At 43.1% G+C, this 21,795-nt stretch overlaps 1 protein-coding gene across 9 annotated transcripts in view; it reads right to left on the bottom strand.

The window, feature by feature from the left end:
• Positions 1 to 21,795, bottom strand: part of LOC134527198 (importin-11-like) — a 423,976-nt gene that overhangs the window by 330,553 nt on the left and 71,628 nt on the right. For all 9 annotated transcript variants that reach the window (XM_063359649.1, XM_063359652.1, XM_063359648.1 and 6 more), the window contains one exon: positions 1,792 to 1,905. In XM_063359649.1, coding sequence (XP_063215719.1) covers positions 1,792 to 1,905 — 114 coding nt within the window. The remainder of the gene's footprint in view (positions 1 to 1,791; positions 1,906 to 21,795) is intronic.

The raw sequence follows: 21,795 nt of genomic DNA, 5'->3' as shown, positions 1-21,795 counted from the left end.
TATAAATTACGTCTCATAACTTCAGGCCTTCCCAAATTGAGTTAACCGTAAGAAAATTGTAAGTTATGATATGTCGATAGAGCATGTTTTTAACGTCTCAATTCAAGATACATATATGTTTGAAATGTTAGTGAAAATGATAATAAAAATATATTTGAAATGTGTATTATGATTTTATCTTGAACCATAGTTAACAAAGAATAATATTTACAGCACGTAAATGTGTTGATGAAAGTGCACGTGAAGGTATTTCCCGACGGGCCGTCAAACTGCGCTCACCGGTGCGGCGGATTGTCAACCTCGATCAGTCGCGGAGGGTCGTGGCCCTGGTCGGGTGGAGTAGAACTGGCAACACTGCAACTCTCAGCCCGGTCTGCGCATGCGCGGGTGAAACCCATTCATTCCTCGGGGAGGGGGGCAGCCAACCGTCTTCGCGTGTCTAAAGCCGGCCAGGAGAGAGGAGAAATACAACCTCCCCGTTTGAAGAGCCTGACTCGAATGACCATTGCTCCCAGCTACGCAGGTACTTATACTGACCGGGTGGAGTAGTCGGGTAGTTGATTTCGAAGGTTTTATTCAGATTTTACCAAAATTATCACGATTTAGAAGAGTAGCGATTTTTAGTCTCTGAACCGCCCCCTTAAAACCATTGATGCGTACTCTCGATGCTCAAATTTCTTTAAACCAAGCCAACAATTTTTCTTTAACACTGTCACATCTCTAAAATTCTCTGATGACTCCTGACGATGGCATTTAGAGTGAAATTCCTACACTTATTGATTACATGATTTTTTTTTTGTAAATTCCTATCAATAAATAAAATCTATTCTACTCTATCAGCAATAGTGTCTCTTCATGGAATGGCTGGACAACTAAAATATTGAAGATCACGTAAGTACATCTGGAAATACATCAGAATGGCAAGGAACAGAAGGATTTGTAATTTTTTTTCCCAGAGGAAAGTGTCAACAGACATGTAACTGCGAACATATACCTTTGATATATCAAATACACCATGTTAGCTAGTGCTAACAGGTAGCACTAGTGTTCTGCTGCACTTCTGTTTTGTTTTCACAATCAATCCTAACTTTCGTATAACAATGACTGTAAACAAAAACTTATGTTAAATGTAAAGTAAATGGTTTAACATTTTAAATTTCACAGATGAAATATAAATTGGTATGTTAGGGTTTGAAAAATGTTTGTTTTTGCATTTATTGAACTAAACAAGTAGAATGTAAACATTATAAGCAGGAAAAGCATACTTTGTAAAATGTTATACACAGGATGTAAATACATTGTCCTTTTGGGATAAATGTGGAGACTCACAAAATATGAGTTGTAAGCAAGAACATGATAATAGGAATCTAATGTAACATAAACATAGTACAGCTAAAGAAGGAACCATAAGGAAGAGAGTGGGTGAAAGAAGAATAAAAATCAAGTGGTGTTTGAAATACATGCATGCATATGGAAAGGATCTGTTGGCACCAATGTTACCACTCTTCCCTCTCTGAGGTTCCCCCTTGTTTTCTGAACCCTGAGGAAGATCAGTCAGTGTCTGAATTCAAAGTGTTTGTATTTTATTTGTGTTTGCCAGGTTCCTTTGGTAAACTATGTAGATTGAAAAATACTGCAACAAAGAGAAGTACTATGTACTATGCATTGTTATCAGAAGAATAAAATAATAGGTTAATGTATGATACTTATTTCAAGTTAAGTCTACAAGATTGCATCACTTGAATTACATGCATATATCATAGTAAAAGAGTGACCTGTACTAGCACAAACCTTGCAATCTTGGAAATGAGCACTGCGATCTGGGTGGCAATCTGGTTGACAGGTTCCGTGAAGCAGGATGCCAGACCCTGGCGTAGAGGTATCTTCTCAGCTTCAGAGATAGCACTACAAAGGGGAAAAAAATTGAGTGTGTACTACTAATGCAGTTATAACAGGGTGTCTACTAACAACTGATAAACCATATTTGAAAGATTTGTGCAATGGGAGTGCATTACTTGATGTAAGCGTTTGGACATACGCCATTGCTAAGCACATGTATGTATGTAGAAGAAAACTTCAAAAAACCAAAAGACAAAAACACAAATTAAGCAAAAATTGCTGTTGTCAACAGGATATAGGCTATACACCACATAATATTCCATAACAGGAATATGGTCAACAAGCAAAGAAATGGAATATTATGTGGTGTAAATATCCTGTTGACAACAGCAATTTTTGCTTAATTTGTGTTTTTGTCTTTTGGTTTTTTGTAGTTTTCTTCTACAGACATACATGTGCTAAGCAATGGCGTATGTCCAAAAGCTTACATCAAGTCATGCACTCCCATTGCACAAATCTTTCAAAAATAATACAGTAGAACCTCGATTATCCGCGACTCGATCATCCGATTCGCGGATTAACCGCGATTTATGTCCATCAAGTCCAATTTTTTAGTTACATATAAACAATGATTCAAAATGAATGTAAATGTTAAAATACTTTGCAAAATGTATGTTGGTCAAAGTACTTTGACTCAGTTATGTTTATATACACAGAAAGTTTAAAAAAAAAAAATACTAGTACATACATACGTATGTACATAATATTTTTGTGTTCAATGTTACGTGAATAGATTATACACTGGTGCGCGATTCCACATCCGCATGACCGGACTGTACACTTCCGCGCGCAGCACGGCGCCGTGCCACAGAGATTACCCGGCGCATGGAGACAGTCCATTCCATTAGTGTACGTTGTTGAAGCGTGAAGGTGGTGATAATTTTATGTATTGTAACAGTGATCTGCATTCCGACGGATTATACCGTTGTGTTGTGCGGAAGTGTTGAGCGCAACATTTCATAATGTCATCAAATGAACAGAAAAGAAAGCGAGTGGTACTGTCCATCGACAGCAAAACAAAAATTATAGAAAGATTTCAGAGTGGAGAAACGATTGCAAACTTGCGACTGAGTTTAATGTCGGTAACACAACAGTGCGCGACATCATAAAAAATCGCGAAAAAAATCCTTCAGTTTGCTTCACAGGCTGACACTTCAAGTGGATTAAATAAACGCAAGACGATGAACGAATCCACATTTAGCAGCTTGGACACTTGTTTGTTTGAATGGTTTCAACAGAAAATGTCGGAGGGTGTAGCATTAAGTGGCGTAATTTTATCACAGCAGACGTAATTTTTTTTAAAAAAACTAGGTTTGACAGAAGAACCATTTTCCTGTTATAAGTATTACTTCTCCGTTATTTTATTAGCACCGACTGTACTGAAGTGTGTGTGTTGCAACTAGTGCTTGGCACGCAAGATAAATTCAGCCTATCACTTGCTGACGCGGCGCAGTGATACGACGGTGTTTGTTTATTTCAAAACTCAGCTAAGAGTGAACGGAGAATAGATATAACGACCCCTCACGGTTCCCGAGATTAGGGTCGTTATAAAGAGGTGGTCGTTATAAGATTTCCGACCCATCTGCAACACTAAGTCTAGGCCGTTATTGCACTAATTCCACGTTCAGCAAGCTAAAAATAAAAAATCTAACATTTTAAATTCATATACATAAAGTGGGATAAAAACACCGTGAATTATACGAGACAGAGACACCGTTTCAAAACCATCAAATCAAGTCTCAATGCACTGGTATGAAAAATATTATCTCGAAAAGAATTTTGAAGGCAGTCATTCTGTAAAACAATAACCAGCCCGATGGTGTTACTGACAACAGAGCAATGAGCTAAGTGTGGCAGCGTCGCTTACGCGCGATGAAAAGAATGCGTGACCTTGGCAGCTATCAGCTGTCTTGGGCCCTCGGACTGGCGGGCGGCTAGTCACACACCTCGGTGCAACAACGACTCGCGTGCCCACGTCTCCGCACACGAAAGACTTAAAAACCACTGCTGCCCAGCACTAAGCAGTCCGCTTCTATGTCAACAACGCACACGCACACAAAGCATGTGTATATATGTAATCTCCGAATGTCCACAGATGGCTGTCTGTGGGCTAATGACCTTTGAGGCAAGCATGACTCGGCTAACCGCGATTTTCGATTATCCGACTCACTCGTCCCCTTCATTAACACGGATAATCGGGGTTCTACTGTATCAATGCCCGGTATGGACCCGGTATGCATATTTCTCTGAGGAAGTTGGAAAAGAAAATGATTGATCTATCACAATGTTCCAATAACTTGACTTATCTCTGTAAATGTTGCAGTAAGGGAGTCATTCCTAGGAGACTCACAACCAAATCCCCGGACAACAGCAAACAGGCTCAACAAATAACCCGGAAAGCCAGCCAAAAGTTACTGAGTGAAAGAATTGCTGCATATCACTGTCAAAAATCACATTTGAAGAACGAAATTTTGGCACTACAGCTTGAAATTCAGTCCATCCTTAACCACTTAACATTCCATAAACATTTTCAAAAGCTGTTCCGAAAAAATCATTTTTTTTATTACAAAATAGAAAAGTACTTTAGAAATGTAACGAAAAACAGTTGGCCTTTTTTTTTTAAAAATTTGTTTGTTTATGAAATATGAAGGACAATAATTTTACCACAGTTTTATCCCGAGTTAACTCGGGCAGTCATTATGTCGGCGTAAATATGTTTTTCTTGCAGCGGAAATGCAAATTATATAATATTGTGTCATATTTTGTTAATCTATTTTAATTTTGAGTAATTAATTATGTTTTCATTAAGTTATAACATTATTTGTAGGAAAAAATCCTTACAAAATGGTGATGCAAAAAGGTTAAACACAATATACACTAATGAGGAGTAATAAAATTTATATGTATTTCAAAATTACATATGCCTGTAATAAATGGCCAAAATATTAAATAAAACAATAAAATTAATAATATTTATGAAACAAAGTTTACATAAGTACACATTATATGTCACACAGTCTAAAAAAAAACCCATAAAAATGTTCCAAATGTATAATACAGTAAACTCCCGGTATACCGCGCCCCGATAGATCGCGGAATCGGGTATATCGCGGGTCAAACCATGTCCCCCAATCATAAATGAATAATAATAATAATAATAACAACAGTAGAACCTCGTTAATTCCTGATGGTCGGGACCGAGATAATCACGGATTACCGAATTTCACGGACTAGCGATTAAAAGCCCGGAAGGTCTTGTCAAGCTTCTCAGACACCGGCGTGCAGCTGGGTTAAGGCCAAGGTCATGTGACGTAACATCTACCGAGGCTTACTGCGCCTTGGCAGCAGATGGATAAAAAATAGTAAACTCTCCATTATTCGTGTTAATTGGGACCCGCCGATGCCCGGATAATTAAAATCCTGTAAAAAAAAAAGTAATAAACACGGATAATCCGTTCACGGTAAGGGCCGTCTTCGAATTAGTCTCGGCTTAAAAAAATACGGCACTGCCTAGCCATTAGTTCACGGTCATTTACAACAGCCGAAGAGAGAAAGATAAGATCGTGCTGAACTTGCACACATAAATTTTGGGTAGCCCCCCCCCCCCCCCCCTTCCCCCTTCATCAAAACTTCGTCCAGCCGAATGCCAGCCAGACACGTCACTCGCCAGGCGCCTGCCGTGCGTTGGCGGGTGGAAACAAACAAAGGGAGACGGGAAGCAGAAGTCAGGACATCCCCCTCAAGTTTAAAGAGTGACAAATGTGACAGCTGAAAGGGGGGCGACACAAAGAGTCGGTACAAACTTCGTTGCAGAGTTTGGCGGCCCATGCGAAGGCTTGCAGTGTTTGCCGGCCGCCGGCCCGCGTGACGTTAATTTTAGGCGCTGACAATATTTACTTCTCTTTTTTTTTTCTGCACTTTTAAATCGTCCCGGATTATCCGATTCCCGAATTAGCGCGTCACGGATTAACGAGGTTCTACTGTAATAATAATGCAATAAATGGTTGACAGCCGATTAGGATAATTTTGCGTTGTCACTAACAAACTAAGCAACGGGCAGAAAAAAGCCTAGGCGTAGAAAATGTCCGCAGTGAAATTCTTAACAAGATATCTCCGTAAATTATTCCTCTATCTTGTAGTGTTTTCAAATTATGGTCCAATCCAGCCCAGTGTTATTTTCTGAAACACTAGTTCTTAACATTTTTTTTAACCCACAAATAAAGCATCGGACAGGGGACCCGATTAAGCCCACCGTCCAGCGACATTATCCAGCGTGACTCGGCTGGGGATTGATTTTGGATAGGTTTGGTTGACGGCAAGCGCTGGGAGGGGAGAGGCGAGCCGAGAATATGCGACCAAGACACCCGGGTAGACGGGAGGAGTGGAATATAAGCGCCAGAGATGAGAGGGGCGATTAAGCCGAAAGGGGGGAAGTCTGGTGACCTTGGAGTCGTTATCACGGCTGTCGGGGAGAAAGGTAGCCTGAATGTAGCTCGGCGCGCGGCAGAAAGCAGCTTCGTCGGCGAAGGCACCGCAGGGGAGCTCGATGTGCCTTAGTAGCGAAGTGTAGACGAACTGCGGGCTGGAACTTGCGGAGCTGTGGACTGCCGCGCGCGCAACGGAACTGAACAGCATCGGAATTCTGAAGGAAGAGATGGCGGCGCCTTCAAGTTGGGGCCCTGTTGGAGCCAGTGGTAGCCTGGGCGGCGCGACCTTCAACCGACCCGGGAATTTGGGGGGCAAGAGGGTCCGACTCGCAAGATACTTCATTCGCCTGAACGACTTACCCCCACCCTGGCTTGAAAGGTCGTTGGCTGTTGACTGGAAGAAGGAAGATGAAGATGGTGCAATGTCAGGCTGCCTTTCGCTCCGAGAGCCAGCAGTTCGAGCCGGTTTACTGGCTCGTCTGCCCACTTCTGTTTTAACTGTGGCTGCCTGGGCAGCTGTGGCTGGGCTGACGAGTGAAGTCGCCCGCCCCTGGGGGTGCTTGCGCCCCTGGTTAATAATAACCCAGGAGTTCCCAACCTTTAAATGCGGGCCGCAAGGCCCAAGCACCCAACTCCAGCATGGTTGATTTTTCAGCCCCTCCAACTCTTCTTACCTGGACCCTTCTTCCTCTTGTCCAGTAGTTACCTGCTTGCTTAATGCATGTTAATTGATCCCCGCATGAACCGGCCCAGGGTTTTCCCTGTGTCTATGCAGGTTTTACCTGGGTCACATTAGCTAGCTTTTAAGCTAGGCGACCAATGGGGCGTCAGTCATGGCGCCAATTGCAGCCATGGCTGGCCAGTAAACCCCAATAGCACACGATGCACGCGCCCTTGTCCTGCATGGTTAAAAACCCGCATGGTAGAGTGTATAGGCTTCGGCCTGAGACACACTTAGGTCCTCCCCTAACCTGGACCCTCCCCTACACACTTAGAATTAACTTAGGCTAGGAAAAAAATAAAATTTCTGGTGACCTTGAGTAGTTCACTCATTTCCGTCGGCACACTTCTCGTGGTCACGTGTGTTGACAAGCGGAGACATATAAATGTTTTGTTATAACTTGAACCTACATACGTAATATTATTCGTTGTATTATACACGTTCATCTTTTTACTTTGGTATAATGTTTTAACATTAAATAGTAAAGTAAATCAGCTAGCGTATTTTTAATCTTTGCCGAGGAATTCCCAGTGGTCCAATACTTACGTGAACCATACTGTACCACTTTTGCCATGAGGTAGTAAACAAGCCCCGGATATGTTTATGTGTAGCGGACTCCCGACCTTTAACCAGAGGCTAGGGAATATAACACTTGCCGATCCGAGCCACACACACTCAGCAACTCGACACAGCGTTTGATGGAATAAGTAAAGACAACGTTTAACAGACTTTTTAATACGGCGCCACTTATTGCGCTAAAATTATTTTGGCGCAATTTTTGTATCCCACATGTGACCATTTATAATTTAATGTAAGCATGGATAACAAAGATTAGCCACTTTACACGATAGACGATTCTTTATTTTATATTGTACGAATGCTAGAATCGTTTTTCACGTATCTGCTGCATACTTCTGCAAAAGACACGCTATCTGTAAGTACGTAAATCTAGAATTTTTATTTTGTCAATCAAACTCGGTACTTTGCGATTCATATTCGGTTTGAAGTATTACTATGGCCTTTCTATTTAGAAGACTTTGACCACAGAATCGTGTGTAACCGCACACACTGCCCTTACTTTGTTACGGACACTCAGACGAAGCAGATACTGTGGCTGACACCACGAGACTGGCAGCAGCTTGTGTGCCGCACGTGTGTATGGCGGCGTGTGGCGCACTCGTAGGCCGTGCGACAAACTGTGCGCGGCACGCGGAAAAATAAAAACAATTCAACATTTAATATTTATCTTTAAAATTTATTATTTTTATTTTTTCACCCGCGTTTAGTGAAAACTGCGGATGCAAAGTCCGCACAAAGGCGGGCCGTCTATACTGTGCGTGCTTGCCGACCTATTAGAACACAGGCGGTGTTTTATGACTTTTGACCTTGGTCACATCGAAACATCGCGGTTATGCAAAAACGCGGGTAAAAGTTATGTCCCCCGACAACCGCGTTAAATAGGGAGTGTACTGTACTTTCTATAATACGAAAAGAAAGTACATGTATAGAGTTTTATATAATACACATCATATTTTATGCATACCCTAGCTACAGAAATCCACAAATAAATGTTATCTTTAAAAATATTTTTGCTAGTAATGGATACACTTTATTATGAACACGATAAAAAACAATAAAAACAAATCTAATAAAAATTACCTACATGCAAAACTGTCTAAAGCGAAATGTAAATTCTTACCCACACGTTATTATTGTTTTAGGTAAAAGCTACGTGCTATAGCATTCTATATAATTGATGTAGTGTGGTACACTCTAAAACAAGGAGTAACACACAGAGGCACATTACAGTCTGGGCAGAAATATCTTGTTTCCCTTCGAATTCTTTTGCCCTTTCCATCACGCACTCTACTGCACATTCCACATTGTCGTGTTGGATTAGACTTTTTCTCTGTTGGAGGTAATGTTTCAGGAAAATGGCACCCTGTTAGCCTCATTGGTGGAGGTGTTTTCCCAGGACGACCATGTTTGGCTGCGTATTCAGGATGGTGGCATTTCTCCATGGTTAGTTTCACTAGCTCCAACCGATACTGCAGTGCTGACTTACTTCCTCCAGATTTCCTGTACAATACAAATGAATTCCATAGTGAAAGATCTAGAAGGTGGAAAAAAATTTTCCTGTAGTATTTTTTTGCCTCTTTTCCTCAGAACGGTATAGTCTGACAGATATTGATCAACAAGATCTACTCCTCCCATGGTATCATTGTGAGCAACTACCACTTTAGGTTTCAATTTATCTTCGCCTTTTTTTTGTGACCTTCACCATTTCAGTGTTATGTACAGTTGAAATCAAGCAGATATCTTTTTTGTCTTTCCATTTCATTACACACACCTTTCCACGCTGGTACCCGGTTATTTCCCCTTTACGCAACTTTGTCTCTCGCAAGGCCTTGGGGACATCTTTTCTCGTTGGTCTCAATGTCCCATAGACGTCTGTTTTGTGCGAAATCAACAAGTCGGCTAACTGTGGCCAATTATAAAAATTGTCCATTGTTAGGCAATAGCCTTTGTTGAGTAGTGGCTTGATGAGATTCATCACAACTTGCGAGGATACTGGTAAATCAGTGAACTCATTCCCAAGCACAGTGCCTTTCCCTGTGTAAATTATGAAGTTTCAGACATACCCTGACTTAGATTCACACAGAAGGTACGTTTTTATACCATACCTGGCTCTTTTCAAAGGAATGTACTGAACCCATCCCAAACGGCCTTTATAGAGAAGCAGGCTTTCATCTATTGTGATGTGCTGACAAGGCGTACACAGGTTACGAAACTTTTCAACCAGAATGTCGTAAACAGGCCAAATTTTATTCAGCTTAGGAATGGGGTGATTGTCTGGATTGTAGTCTTCATTGTTGGAAAAATGTAAATATTGTTTTATCTGTAAAAACCTTCTTGAAGACATACATTGTGGAAAAAATGGAGTCGAAATTAGTGGATTTTTTGACCAGTACTGTGTCAGTTCGGGTTTTTTTAACGATACTTTGCAAAATATTCAGAGCAAATAAACACGCATTTCATCACATTGCACAGGTTGCCACACCCGATTTGAATTACCAGGTGAGTTAATTTGACACTAATTAGCATATCTATTTGTCTCGTCAGTAATAAGTTTCACAAGGTCATCGTCAAAAAACTGGTGGAAAAACAATAGTATGTCAGCATCCTCACTTACTATGAAATTCACTGCAGGAGTACCATGGAATGCATAGTTTGGGGGTGCCGGTGATGCAGGAACAGTGTTGATTTTGCACCACTGACGTGCAGACTGAAGAACATTGACACTTTTCGAATCTGAACTGTCAGAACCAGTGTCAGAATTTGTGTACACCGTATCACTTCCACTTTCTGCTACAGCATCTTCTAAATCCGATCCTTCAATATCCACTAACTCGTCTGTTTCCATTTCAAAACAAAATAAAAATCACTGAAAGAAATTCACAAATTACATTTTACATTCGTGGCCGAATACAAAAGAAAACATCACAATAAGTATGACAATCCCCACGGCAAAACTCACTCAAAATAAAAATATTCAGTTGATATATTCATACAATTATTTATGAAATACGAATACGTAACGAACGAAATTGTCTACTTGACTGTCGCAAAACTCGCGAAAAATCAGTTTCTCTCTGATCACTGCACTGTGCACGGTAAGGTAATGAAATCTAAGTAGATACTGCACCCTATCAAGGAAATAATAAACTAAATATTTGTAAACAAATATGTGTAAGTTACGAACGTTTCATGAACACGCTTATCATCTTGCGTGTCGGCAAGCGCACAGAGCTGCCATCTCTGTTACAAAGCTTGACGTGTACACAGATAGTCGATATGTGTCACAATCTACACGGAAAAAAGTAAACTACAAGAGCGAAGAAACACGACGGAAATATTCGGGATACATAACGAAGGACGGCAAAGTGAATTGTGTCACGGGTATACTCGGGTTAGCATAAAATTACCACTTTATATAACCCGAGTTAATTCGGGTTAACATGTTAAGTGGTTAATACTAAAGATTTCAATTGCATTTATCAGTCCATCACGAATCTTGTCCAAAAGAAGTCTCTACAGTGCAAAGAAAAGCAAAAAGATAAATTAGCCAAACTGACGAGTATGGTGAATACAAAAACACATCCCACAACACAGAACATTAACACTGTCGTTAATTCATCTTCAAGAAAGCTGTCCAATAGTGAGGAAAATGTTCTACAAAAAGACATCAATTTCAGCATTGCTCCACGACACATGCCTGCACTTGACATAGTTTCATCTGTTGAGAGCGCATTATACAAACTTCCTGCTCCAAACAAAATGAATTTCGTTGGAATGTGCATACAGCAATCACCTCAGCTGGTCCACCTAAACCAAATCTGCCGCCTGATGAACTCAAGGACATCAAAACTGTGAAATCCAACCACACCATTGTAATCCTCCCAGCTGATAAGGGTCGTGCTACAGTCATACTTGACAAACCAGACTATGACCAAAAAATTACTGATTTGATCACCCCAGATCAATATACAAAACAGGAAAAAGACCCCACAGCCAGCACTGAAAGAAAAGTGTACCAAACTCTAAAAAAAAACATCATAATCACATCCCAGAAAAAAAAAACTAGATCAGAACTGACGCCACACAGCAGTAAAGCACCCCACATTTACGCTCTTCCAAAAATTCATAAACCTGACATGCCTCTGCGCCCGATCATCAGTTGTTATTCCCCATGCCAGAAACTATCAAAATATCTCCTGAAAATTGTTGAGCCACTAGCAGGGCAGACAGATACTTTTGTCAAATATTCTAATTATTTTATATCTATAGCCAAAACACTGAAAATAGAAAACAATGATACCCTGGTGAGTTTTGAAGTCCAAAGCCTCTTCACCAATGTGCCAGTAGCCGAAACACTCAGCACTGTCAAGGCCAAATTGGAGGCTGATCCAACTCTAAAGGTCAGAACTATAATACCAATCCCATCATGGAAATAATTACCCTCTGTGTCACCACAACATATTTCCAGTTCAAGGATAGTTTCTACAACAGACCGATGGCATGGCAATGGGCTCATCTCTTTCACCATTTATGGCTAATATATTTATGGAAAACTTTGAGCAAGAAGCACTTAGCAAAAGTAATAGCCCTCCTAAAATCTGGCTCCGTTATGTAGACGACACCTTCACTGTCTGGTAACATGGACCTGAAACTTTGGAGGAATTTGTGAACCACCTCAACTCTCTGAGGCCATTAATAAAGTTCACTTATGAAAAAGAAACCAATAGTAGCATTCCTTTCCTGGATGTACTAGTCAGCAGAAAAAACAACAGCCTGGAAACTAAAGTATACAGGAAACCTACGCACAGAGGCCAATACCTTAATTATGCATCCAACCACTCCAAAACAACAAAAACTGGCATAATTCACACACTAACCAACCGAGCTGAGATTATTTGTTCTAATGAGAAATCTATTGTGGTTGAACACAATCATATAAAAAAGGAACTCATTGCCAATGGTTACCCTGTCAAATCCAACAAAACACACAAATCCACAGAAACCCAGAAACCGGCCGGAACCCTAGTCATTCTGTATGTTCAAGGGCTTTCAGAAAAAATAAGACGCCTGGGAAACAAATATGGATTTAAAAAGCATTCCGTTCTAAATCTACTATTAATGTAAGTATCAGATCCCCTGTGAATGTGGCCACATGTACGTAGGTGAAACTGGCAGAGCTCTATCTACCCGAATCAAAGAACCCAAAAACAACTGCAAGATGGGTGAAACCCTAAAATCCAGACTTGCTGAACATACATGGGAAAATAGCCACAAAATTCTCTGGGAAGACTCCACACCACTCATACAGGAACCCGATAAAATAAAAAGTAAAATCAAAGAATCAGCCTTCATTATTAGCAATAAAAATATTTTCAGCCAGCAGAGCATTTAATTTAAAAATATGTGGATTCCCTTGATTAAGAGAGAAACATTCGTGCATCACAAAACAATAGCAAATACTCTACCTACCATAAACAATCCGCTTTAACTCCATGGTGCACAGCCAATGGGGAGACAGCTTGTTTGCCATTGGCTGAGCAAGATGTAGTCTATTCTCTGATAAATACCTTCATATTTCCAGCCCCTACTCGCCTTCCGAAACGCGACCGGCACTGGAGGTGAAGCCTGCCAGGCGGGTCTCGCCCTTCAGGCATACGGAGTCAGCCCTAACACACAGGCAGTGAACCTCTACGTGGGTCAAAACCTACACCTGCATGCATGGCATGGGTTTTTGAATTGCAACAAAAAAAAAAAAAAACACTGGACGAGGGCATCTCTCTCCTCGAACCATAATAGAATAGGATGACATTCATTTACTAATCTCACTCTCTATTTTTCAGGTTTAGACGACAACAGCCTGGGGGCTAACTACAGCAATACTGGTTTAGCCTAACTTTGACCGAACTATACTGGAACGCAATAGTTCGGTCCTTAAGGCGGCCAGGTGTATACTAATCTATGTAATTTCTCCTACACATCGGTAAACTTACACGATGATATGCCTGCTTGGTCAGCCGGGTATGTGCGGCCTTGGAGCTATACACTACACTCGCACAACGAAATTAATTAGGCCATTTTTGCGCACACTCCACACGCCTCTAAATACAGACATCACGACACTCTCATGCATCAGTTAGCCAACTAACTGAGGGGAAAGGGTGACCTCCCCCCGCCTGACACCTACACTATTAAAAATAGAGCCAAGCAACATGCGACAGCTATTTTACTTCTTCTGGACCGTGAGCCACCTTTAATCTTAAAATCACACACATCGCGCCCCGCCGACGTTTCCAATGATTCGATCAAAGTGACGGGGTTGCACTATTTATATTGGCGACCACATAGCGAGTTATGGGAACGTAATAGTTCCCGGTATCGCTGTCACACGCTCCCGGCCGAGCATATGAGGAAACGGCGGCGGCCCCTACTCGCACTCAGCACACGACTTCGCACCAGGCAGTGGTGCAGAGAGGACAGCCTCTCTAAGGCCTAGCTTCGCTGTTAATACCAGTGTTTGTCAGCCACCACTGCTTTTAGGTTTTAGGCGACCTGCGGGTCGGATAGCCCGCGAGCCGCGACAGGGAGATGACGGACGCACAGAACAAGGGACACGCGACACAAACACCGATGGATACACAGAGTACAAAGCTCAAGCGCGACCGAGCGGACGACGACGACCACGATTTCAGACAGGTAGGAGGGAAGCGAGCTCCGCGATGCAGCTCACTCGACCGGGGGAGGGGGAGCAGGAAAGTCACGCTGAACAACAGCGAAAGCGTGCACTTCGACAAAAGCGCAGACAGTTCAGTCACAGCCACGGTCAGTACGGCAAACAGGTACGCCCCCCTGGCAAACCCACAGCCGGAAAATATAACACCATCGCAAAAGACTCCACAACACTCCGCAACACCAAATAGGTACAAAGGCTCGAGACACCACAAAGCTAAAACTGATTGCGGAACACCTAACCCTACACAGAGTAAGATTCTCCAACACCATCACCCGGCGTAGGGAACTGCGGCTCAGCTTTGAGTCCAGAGAGGGCTACTCGACAGCACTAACTTTTCTCAAGGCAAAAGAAATTCCACACCACACATTCGCGCACCCGGAAGAGCGGAACACGAAGGTCGTGATAAAGGGCCTATACCCAGAGGTCACGGAGACAGAACTGGCCACGGAACTCACACAACTGGGGTTCACTGTCATTGACACCAGAAACTTTCTGGTCACACGACACGATGCAACAGGGAAACCCACACAGACTCGTTCAGGGACCTTTTGCGTGACCATTGCAGCCACGGAAAAAAACATCATGGAAATCAGGACTCTGTACTACACAAGAGTCACAATTCACAAATACCAAGCCCGACCACAGGATATCGCCCAGTGCAAACGCTGTGGCGAATTTGATCACACACAAGCGCGCTGCACTAAGCCACCACGATGCATACGATGTGGGGAAAACCACACTAGGGGGGACTGCCAGAAAGACCAGGACGCAGACAAGTTCTGCTTTAATTGTAAGGTGCGGGGCCACACTGCAGCCTGGAAGCAGTGCCCAGTGTTCCTCAAACTAGTAACAAGCAGAACACAGCGCAAAGCCGGACAGCCACAGCACCAGACACAACAACAACAGGCGCCAGACACACGCAGGCAGGCGGAGTTCCCCTCCACCCGCCCCGCTCACGCACAGCCGCGCGCCCAGGTGGTCAACAAGCCACAGACGCAGCCACAAACAACCACCGAGATGACACGACCGGAACGCAAATACTCACAAGCGGTGACAGAACCACGCACCACACACACCCCAGCACAAAACAGAATGGAAGGAAACACATTTAGCGACATGTTCGAGCTGGCGGAAATTCTAAAACTCTGCAACTTTACACAGCTCATCGCACAACTCAAACCACATTTCGACAAAATCCGAGCTGCGACATCTCTACAAGAAAAACAGTTTATATTATTGTCTGCACTCATGAATCTCGCTACACCGTAAAATGGCACAGAACCCGGGGAAGTTTTTACAGGTTCTAATATTTAATGCACATGGCCTCCAAAATAAAATCTATGAACTGGAACAGTTACTTTTTGTATACGGAATCGATGTCGCTTTCATCTCTGAAACTTTTCTAAAACCACACATGCGAGCGTACATATGCGGCTACACAATATACAGAACAGACCGCCCCGCACTCCACGGCGGCGGTACAGCCATACTAATAAAACACGGAATTCACCACCACCCGATAACAATAAATGGACTACAACACATTGAGGCCACCAGCATAAACGTCCGTAATAATAATTCGCATGTTTGCATGTCCGCGGTATACAAGACGCCACAAGACCCACTCACACCACAGGACCTCAATAAATTAATGGAAGTCGAAGATCAATTTTTTATAGCAGGAGACTTAAACAGCAAACACACTGACTGGGGCTGCACCCAAACAAACGCCAACGGGAACATTCTACACGGCCACGCGGTTGCAGGAAACTACATCATTATTGCGCCTGACTCCCCGACATGCTATCCAGTAAATGGTGGCACTCCAGAAATTTTAGACATAGCCCTAACCAACATTCCAAACGCTCAGATAAATACAGAAACCTTAGATGAACTAAACTCCGATCATTTACCGGTGCTAACACAAATAACTTTTAATGCTACATCCAACATACAACTCTTTAATAATAAACTAAAGATTACAGATTGGGACGGGTTTAAGGAAGAACTTATAGACACCCTAAATCAGCCCTCCGAAATAAATTCACCTGAGGAAATAAATCCACACGTAAAACTTTTCACGGACACAGTAAAAAATGCCATTAAAAAACACTCTCGCTTTGAAACAAAAAGGCAGTTCACTCGAACACACTACCCCGATTTGGATTATTACATTTCTCTTAGGCGGCAAGCCAGAAACAGAGCACAAAGGCTCCGCACAACAGAAGCCAGAAACGAATATAACAGACTGAATAATCTCGTACAGCGTAAATTAAAACAGGAAAAAATTAATCAATTCGGAAACTTAATAAACGAAGTAGCCACAAAACCGCAGGAAATGTGGAAACTATCTCGCAGGCTCCACGGCAACAAAAAAATTTATTTCAACACCAGCTATTATAACAGCCACCGGGGCTAAATACATCGCAGAAGACAAGGCCAACGCAGTCGCAGACCTACTGGAGAAACAATTCTCCCCGAACACAGACGTAAATGACAGAAACTTCACTTTAACAACAACACAGGCGGTAAATAACTTTTTACAAACAGGCACGCAGTCTGTTCCTGAACCCATAACGTTAAGGGAACTTTTAAAGCTAATTAAAGCCAGTCCGAACAACAAATCAGGCGGCACGGACGCAATAAATTACGAAACACTTAAAAAACTCCCTCTAGAGGTACTCGAATATTTACTGGCGATATTAAATGCAATACTAACACACAAAACTTACCCCGATTCCTGGAAACTTGCAAAAATAATCACAATTCCTAAACCAGGGAAAAACCCAGCCATCCCAGAAAACAGGCGACCTATAAGTCTTCTAAACAGTATGAGTAAAATTTTTTAAAAAGCCTTACTCTCGCGCCTTCAAACACACGCAGAGGAACACGACGTGATTCCAGACATTCAGTTTGGTTTCAGGAAAGGTCACTCAACAATCCACCCCTTAATTAAAATCGTTGAAGATGCTACCGACGGATTTAATAACCCATCTAAAGCCTACACAGTAATGACAATGCTCGACGCAGAAAAAGCATTCGACAAAGTCTGGATTCCGGGTCTTATTCAAAAATTAATAAACTTCAATTTTCCAGACACATATATATACCTGGTGGCCCACTATCTATGGCGTCGTAACTTTTATGTTGCTCTGGACGGGGCTAAATCGACTACTCGCGAACTTACAGCTGGAGTGCCACAAGGCTCCCCACTCACTCCTTTCTTCTATAATATTTACACAGCCGACATACCGCATGCAAACGCCTACGTACAGATGTATGCGGACGATACAGCCATAATTAAACAATCTGGTAACCTAAAATATGTCATGGTATGCGTCCAAAGGCAGCAAACTGCACTTGAGCAATACTACACTCGGTGGCGAATTAAAATTAATGCAGCTAAATCAACCACGCTTGTAATTTCAAAACGTAGAGGCAGACCAGACAGGGAACTAGAAATTTTTCACCAACCTATTCCTAATGTTACACAGGCAAAATATCTAGGTCTCACGCTAGACAGGACATTACTATGGAGCAAACACATTACTAGAGCAACAAACATTGCAACAGGATCCTTGAGAAGCCTGTACCCAATGTTAAAAGCACCTAATTTACCACGTAGGAAAAAACTCCAACTTTACACTCAAATTGTACGCCCGCAGTTGCTATATGGATGCGAGGTCTGGGGCTATGCTGCAAGTCACCATATAAATCGGCTACAAGTTAAACAGAATAATTTCCTAAGGGCCATTTTAGACTGTAATAGATTCACGAGTAACGAAACTATTCATAACGCACTTAAAATTCCGTACATCCGCGAAATAATATCAAAGAATAATAATAAAATGTACCTAGATTTACCACAGCACGAAAACGCACTGATCAATTCAATAGCGATTTACGACCCGTCCGAGCAACGTAAACATAAAAAACCTCGTTTAAATTAAAACTATAAATATTGAAAACGAAAGCTACATGGATTCAGTTTTATAAAAAAGTCTTCAATAACTTTAAAATTACATAAAATAGCTCTCCAAACACCTCGTGCGGAGGCCTGCGGGGCCCCGGCCAATCACAGGCCTAGAAGCTCTCTGATTGGTCGGGGCGCTGGGGGCCTCCAAACAAAACTGTTTTTCCGCCCGACCCCAAGGCAGCGCCGCCCACTTCGCACCAGGAAGTGGTGCAGAGAGGACAGCCTCTCTAAGGCCTAGCTTCGCTGTTCAAATCAGTGTTTGTCAGCCACCACTGCCCTTAGGTTTTAGGCGACCGGCGGGTCGGATAGCCCGCGAACCGCGTACCGCGACAGGGAGGGAAATGGAGAACACAACCACAACTGAACAGGAAATGGAGACGCAACAGACGAACGCCAAGCGGGAACGCACTGACGATGACACCGAGTTCCTGCAGGTCGGGGGGAAAAAAGCCCCGCGTACGAAACACACACATGACCGGAGCCATTCCCTCGGTAGGCGACGGGAGAGGGTGCTCGGTAACAATGAAGATGCGCGCCCAGCTAGGCGCGACTCAGTACAATCACAGACAGCAGGGACATCCGCGATCCCGCTCAAAAACAGCTACGATGCGCTGGCAAATCTGCCTACAGACACGACATCGCAAACACAAAAAAAAACCACCACCGTGACCGGAAACAGGTACAAGGGAGTACCGATCATGGTCAGGGAAGTTGCGAAGCTCAAGGAGATCGCAACTTTCCTGAACACACACCGTATCGCGTTCAGGAACACGATCACGCGCAGGAGAGAGCTGCGACTCACTTTTGAGAACAGAGAGGGCTACTCTCAAGCCCTCTCATACTTGAAAACAAACGGGATCTACCACCACACGTTCGCGCATCCGGACGAGCGCAACACAAAGGTCGTCATTAAGGGACTGTACCCAGAGAGGTCGCCGAGGCCGACATCACAGCTGAATTAACAGAAAAGGGCTTCGTTGTGCATGACGTCCGTAACTTCGAGGTCACCCGGACAGACGCCACAGGGCAGCAACAACGTTTTAGGTCAGGGACGTTCTGCGCGACCGTCGCGGCCTCAGACGTCAACATTCTCGCCGTGCGTACACTTCACTATACGACGGTGACTATTCAAAAATACCAGGCCCGCCCACAAGACATCGCCCAGTGCAAGCGATGCGGAGAGTTTGACCACACCCACACTCGCTGCAGCAAACCACCGCGATGCGTAAGGTGTGGCGAAAACCACACCCGAAAGGACTGTCAAAAGTCTGACGACTCCGAAAAATTCTGTTTCAACTGTAAAGTGCGGGGGCACACTGCAGCCTGGAAGCAGTGTCCAATTTTCCTAAAGATGGTGGCGAGTAGGTCACAAAAACAAACCGTGCAGGCACAGCCTCAACAACATGCGCCAGCCACGTACAGCCAGGTGGAGTTCCCCCCCACCCGCCCGGCTCACACACAGCCGCGCGCCCAGGTGGTCAACAAACCACAAACAACAACAACCACCACCGAGCTGACAAGACCGGAGCGCAAATACTCGCAAGCCGTGAAGGAACCTCGCACCACACACACTCCAGCGCAGGACAGGATGGAGGGAAACACCGTCGGTGATCTGTTCGAACTGGCAGAGATTCTGAAACTCTGCAATTTCTCACAGCTCATCGCTACACTCTCCCCACACTACGCCGCCATCCGAGCTGAAACAGACGTATCGAAGCGACAGATGATCTTACTATCCGCAATTCTGAATCTCGCTACACCTTAAAATGGCACAGAACCCGGGGAAGTCTTTACAGGTTCTCATATTTAATGCACATGGCCTCCAAAATAAAATCTATGAACTGAAACAGTTACTCTTTGTATACGGAATCGATGTCGCTTTCATCTCTGAAACTTTTCTAAAACCACACATGCGAGCGTACATATGCGGTTACACAATATACAGAACAGACCGCCCCGCACTCCGCGGCGGCGGTACAGCCATACTAATAAAACACGGAATTCACCACCACCCGATAACTATAAATGGACTACAACACATTGAGGCCACCAGCATTAACGTCCGTAATAATATCTCGCATGTTTGCATGTCCGCGGTATACAAGACGCCACAAGACCCACTCACACCACAGGACCTCAATAAATTAATGGAAGTCGAAGATCAATTTTTTATAGCAGGAGACTTAAACAGCAAACACACTGACTGGGGCTGCACCCAAACAAACGCCAACGGGAACATTCTACACGGCCACGCGGCAGCAGGAAACTACATCATTCTTGCGCCTGACTCCCCGACATGCTATCCAGTAAGTGGTGGCACTCCAGAAATTTTAGACATAGCGCTAACAAACATACCAAACGCTCAGCTGAATACAGAAACCTTAGATGAATTAAACTCCGATCATTTACCGGTGCTAACACAAATAACTTTTAATGCTACATCCAACATACAACTCTTTAATAATAAACTAAAGATTACAGATTGGGACGGATTTAAGGAAGAACTTATAGACACCCTAAATCAGCCCCCCGAAATAAATTCACCTGAGGAAATAAATCCACACGTAAAACTTTTCACGGACACAGTCAAAAATGCCATTAAAAAACACTCTCGCTTTGAAACAAAAAGGCAGTTCACTCGAACACACTACCCCGATCTGGATTATTACATTTCTCTTAGGCGGCAAGCCAGAAACAGAGCACAAAGACTCCGCACACCAGAAGCCAGAAACGAATACAACAGACTGAATAATCTCGTACAGCGCAAATTAAAACAAAAAAAAATTAAACCAATTCGGAAACTTAATAAACGAAGTAGCCACAAAACCGCAGGAAATGTGGAAACTATCTCGCAGGCTCCGCGGTAACAAAAAATGTATTTCAACCCCAGCTATTATAACAGCCACCGGGGCTAAATACATCGCAGAAGACAAGGCCAACGCAGTTGCAGACCTACTGGAGAAACAATTCTCCCCGAACACAGACGTAAATGACAGGAATTTCACTTTAACAACAACACAGGCGGTAAATAACTTTTTACAAACAGGCACGCAATCTGTCCCTGAATCAATAACATTAAGGGAACTTTTAAAGCTAATTAAAGCCAGTCCGAACTACAAATCAGGCGGCACGGACGCAATAAACTACGAAACACTTAAAAAACTCCCTCTAGAGGCACTTGAATATTTACTAGCGATATTCAACGCTATACTAACACATAAAACTTACCCCGACTCCTGGAAACTAGCCAAAATAATCACAATACCTAAACCAGGGAAAAACCCAGCCATTCCAGAAAACAGGCGACCCATAAGCCTTTTAAACAGCATGAGTAAAATTTTTGAAAAAGCATTACTCTCGCGCCTTCAAGCACACGCAGAGGAACACAACGTGATTCCAGACATTCAGTTTGGTTTCAGGAAAGGTCATTCAACAATCCACCCCTTAATAAAAATCGTAGAAG

The sequence above is a fragment of the Bacillus rossius genome, chromosome 1, assembly GCF_032445375.1.
Source record: "Bacillus rossius redtenbacheri isolate Brsri chromosome 1, Brsri_v3, whole genome shotgun sequence".
In the NCBI taxonomy this organism is placed as follows: Eukaryota; Metazoa; Arthropoda; class Insecta; order Phasmatodea; family Bacillidae; genus Bacillus; species Bacillus rossius.
Note: the sequence above shows the minus strand (reverse complement) of the source record. Positions and strands in the feature narration are given on the sequence as shown.